The 3,013-nt window shown below is 53.7% G+C and overlaps 1 protein-coding gene across 1 annotated transcript in view; it reads left to right on the forward strand.

Moving 5' to 3' along the window:
* The window catches only part of ASGR1 (asialoglycoprotein receptor 1), a 6,862-nt gene extending 4,081 nt beyond the window's left edge, over positions 1–2,781 (forward strand). The window contains exons 5-8 of the mRNA XM_011994630.1: positions 1,660–1,827; positions 1,914–2,065; positions 2,138–2,244; positions 2,371–2,781. Coding sequence (XP_011850020.1) covers positions 1,660–1,827; positions 1,914–2,065; positions 2,138–2,244; positions 2,371–2,545 — 602 coding nt within the window. The 3' untranslated portion in view covers positions 2,546–2,781. The remainder of the gene's footprint in view (positions 1–1,659; positions 1,828–1,913; positions 2,066–2,137; positions 2,245–2,370) is intronic.
* Positions 2,782–3,013: the final 232 nt, after the last annotated feature.

A 3,013-nucleotide genomic window follows, 5' to 3' on the forward strand; every position in this document is an offset into this window, starting at 1 on the left:
TGAGATGGTGTGAGTGTTGTAAGAAAGAGGGAGTGTGTGTGAAAGAGTCTGTGTGTGTGAGAATGAGAGGGAGTGTGTGTGAGTCTGTGAATGAGAGGGAGTGTGGATGGGTGTGTGCGAGTGTGAGTCTGTGTGTTTATGTGAGTGTGTATCAGTGTGTGTATGTGTGTGAGAACGTGTGTGTGTTAGTGTGTTGCGTGTGTGTGAGACTGTAAGTATATGTGTAAGTGTACGTGAGTGTAAGTATATGTGTGTGAATGTGCATGTTATGTGTGTGTATGTGTGTGTTGTGTGTAAATCTGAGGGGTGTGTGCTTGTGTGAAAGAGTATATATGTGTTGTGTATGTGGCTGAGGGTGTGTGTGCGGTGTGTGTAGTGGGTGAGGGTGTGTTGTGTGTGTTGTGTGAATGTGTGTATGGTAGTGAGGGTGTGTGTGCCTGTGTGAGGATGTGTTTTGTGTGTTTGGGTGAGTGTGTGTGTGGGTGTGTGTGTTGTGTGCGTGTGTGAGAGTGTGGGTGAAGGTGTGTGTTGAGGGTATGTAGGTTAGGGTGTGTTCTGTGTGTGTGTGTGAGGGTGTGTGTTGTGGGTGTTTTGTGTGTGAGTGGGTGTGTAAGGGTGTGTGGTGTGTATGTGGGTTAGGGTGTGTCTGTGTGAGGGTGTGTTTTTTGTGTGTTGTATGTATGTGGGTTAGGGTGTGTTATGCGTGTGTTGTTTTGTGTGTTGTCTGTGTGTATGTGGGTTACGGTGTGTTGTGTGTGAGGGCGTGTTGTGTGTGTTGTGTACGTGTGTGTTGTGTGTGAGGGCGTGTTGTGTGGCTGTGTATTTGTGTGAGGGTGTGTTGTGTGTCTGTGTTTGGGTGTGTTCTGTGTATGTGGGTTAGCGTGTGTTATGCGTGTGTTGTGTGTTGTCTGTGTGTATGTGGGTTACGGTGTGTTGTGTGTGAGGGCGTGTTGTGTGTGTTGTGTACGTGTGTGTTGTGTGTGAGGGCGTGTTGTGTGGCTGTGTATTTGTGTGAGGGTGTGTTGTGTGTCTGTGTTTGGGTGTGTTCTGTGTATGTGGGTTAGGGTGTGTTGTGTGTTTTGTGTGTTGTCTATGTGGGTTAGGGTGTGTTGTGTGTGGGTGTGTTGGGTGTGTTGTGTGTTTTGTGGACGTTTGTGGGTTAGGGTGTGTTGTGTCTGTGGGTGGGTTAGGGTGTGTTGTGTTTTGTGTATGTGGGTTAGGGTGTGTTGTGTGTTTTGTGTGTTGTCTATGTGGGTTAGGGTGTGTTGTGTGTGGGTGTGTTGTGTTGTACGTTTTGTGGATGTTTGTGGGTTAGGGTGTGTTGTGTGTCTGTGTGTTGTGTGTTGTGTTTTGTGTGTTGTCTGCGTGTGTGTCTGCGGGTTAGGGTGTGTTGTGTTTTGTGTGTTGTCTGCGTGTGTATGTGGGTTAGGGCATGTGTGTGTGTGAGGGTGTGTTGTGTGTATTTGTGTGTTTTGTGTATGTGGGTTAAGGTGTGTTGTGTGTGTTTTGTGTATTGTCTGTGTGTATGGGGGTTAGGATGAGTTGTGCGTCTGTGTGTGTGTAAGGGTGTGTTGTGTGTGTGGGAGTGTGTGTGTATGGGGGTCTCTCAGGCCAACTCTGCTGCTGTTTGTGGCACTGCGATGGGTGTTCGGGTCCCAGCGGGAGGATGTGGGGCTGACCTCGTTTCCCTCCCCGCGGGTCCCGCATCTCCTTTCGCTCCCCTCCGCCGCGTCTTCCCAGATCACTCCAGCCTGCTGCTCCACGTGAAGCAGTTCGTGTCTGACCTGCGGAGCCTGAGCTGTCAGATGGCGGCGCTCCAGGGCAATGGTGAGGAGGCCAGCCCGGCCCGCTCTCTGCCTCCCGCGCGCCCCCGGGCAGCGCCTTAGCTCCTGCGCCCGGTTTCTCCCGCTCAGGCTCAGAAAGGGCCTGCTGCCCAGTCAACTGGGTGGAGCACGAGCGCAGCTGCTACTGGTTCTCTCGCTCCGGGAAGGCCTGGGCCGACGCCGACAACTACTGCCGGCTGGAGGACGCGCACCTGGTGGTGGTCACGTCCTGGGAGGAGCAGGTGAGGACCCGGAGGGTCTGGGAGGCCGGCTGGCCTCGGGGAGAGATCACCACCCGCCTCCTCTCTCCTCAGAAATTTGTCCAGCACCACATAGGTCCTGTGAACACCTGGATGGGCCTCCACGACCAAAACGGGCCCTGGAAGTGGGTGGACGGGACGGACTACGAGACGGGCTTCAAGTGAGTGCGCGCCCTCCCTCGGCCTGGGTCCGGCCGCCTTCCCGCCTGGGGCCCTGGGCGGAGGGGTCTGGAGCGACCTGGCCGCGGGTCCGACCTCCTGGGGCCCACAGCTGGCTCTGTCCCCAGGAACTGGAGACCGGAGCAGCCGGACGACTGGTACGGCCACGGGCTCGGGGGAGGGGAGGACTGTGCCCACTTCACCGACGACGGCCGCTGGAACGACGACGTCTGCCAGAGGCCCTACCGCTGGGTCTGCGAGACAGAGCTGGACAAGGCCAGTCAGGAGCCACCTCTCCTTTAATTTATTTCTTCAGTGCCTCGACCTGCCGCAGGGGTCCGGGGTTGGGAATCCGCCCGTCTGGGGGCCTCTTCTGCTTTCTCGGGGATTTTCATGTAGGATTTTAAGGGAAGGGGAAGGATAGGATGATGTTGGGAAGGTGGGGGGCTTGAAACTCGTGGCGCTTTCTGCAGTTTGCACGTTATCATTGTCAAGTTTTTTTTTTTTTTTTTTTTTTTTAGAGTAAAAAGAAATATACCGAAACGTTCTATGAGTTATCTGGTTATTGGGGATTCGGAAGCAGGAGTGGGCTGGTTGGCATTAGGAAGCCTTGGCGGGCGTTGTAGCATTATGATAACTGTATGGGCTTTGGGCCAGAATGGCCAGACTTTGTTATTTAGAGATATGTGAGTTTGGGCAAATTATTCTGTTCTCTGTGTCCCAGCTGTAAACAAGCCATCTTACTGAAGACCATCCTACTTGGAGCGATAC

The sequence above is a fragment of the Mandrillus leucophaeus genome, unplaced genomic scaffold (genome assembly GCF_000951045.1).
Source record: "Mandrillus leucophaeus isolate KB7577 unplaced genomic scaffold, Mleu.le_1.0 Scaffold46, whole genome shotgun sequence".
Taxonomy (NCBI): Eukaryota; Metazoa; Chordata; class Mammalia; order Primates; family Cercopithecidae; genus Mandrillus; species Mandrillus leucophaeus.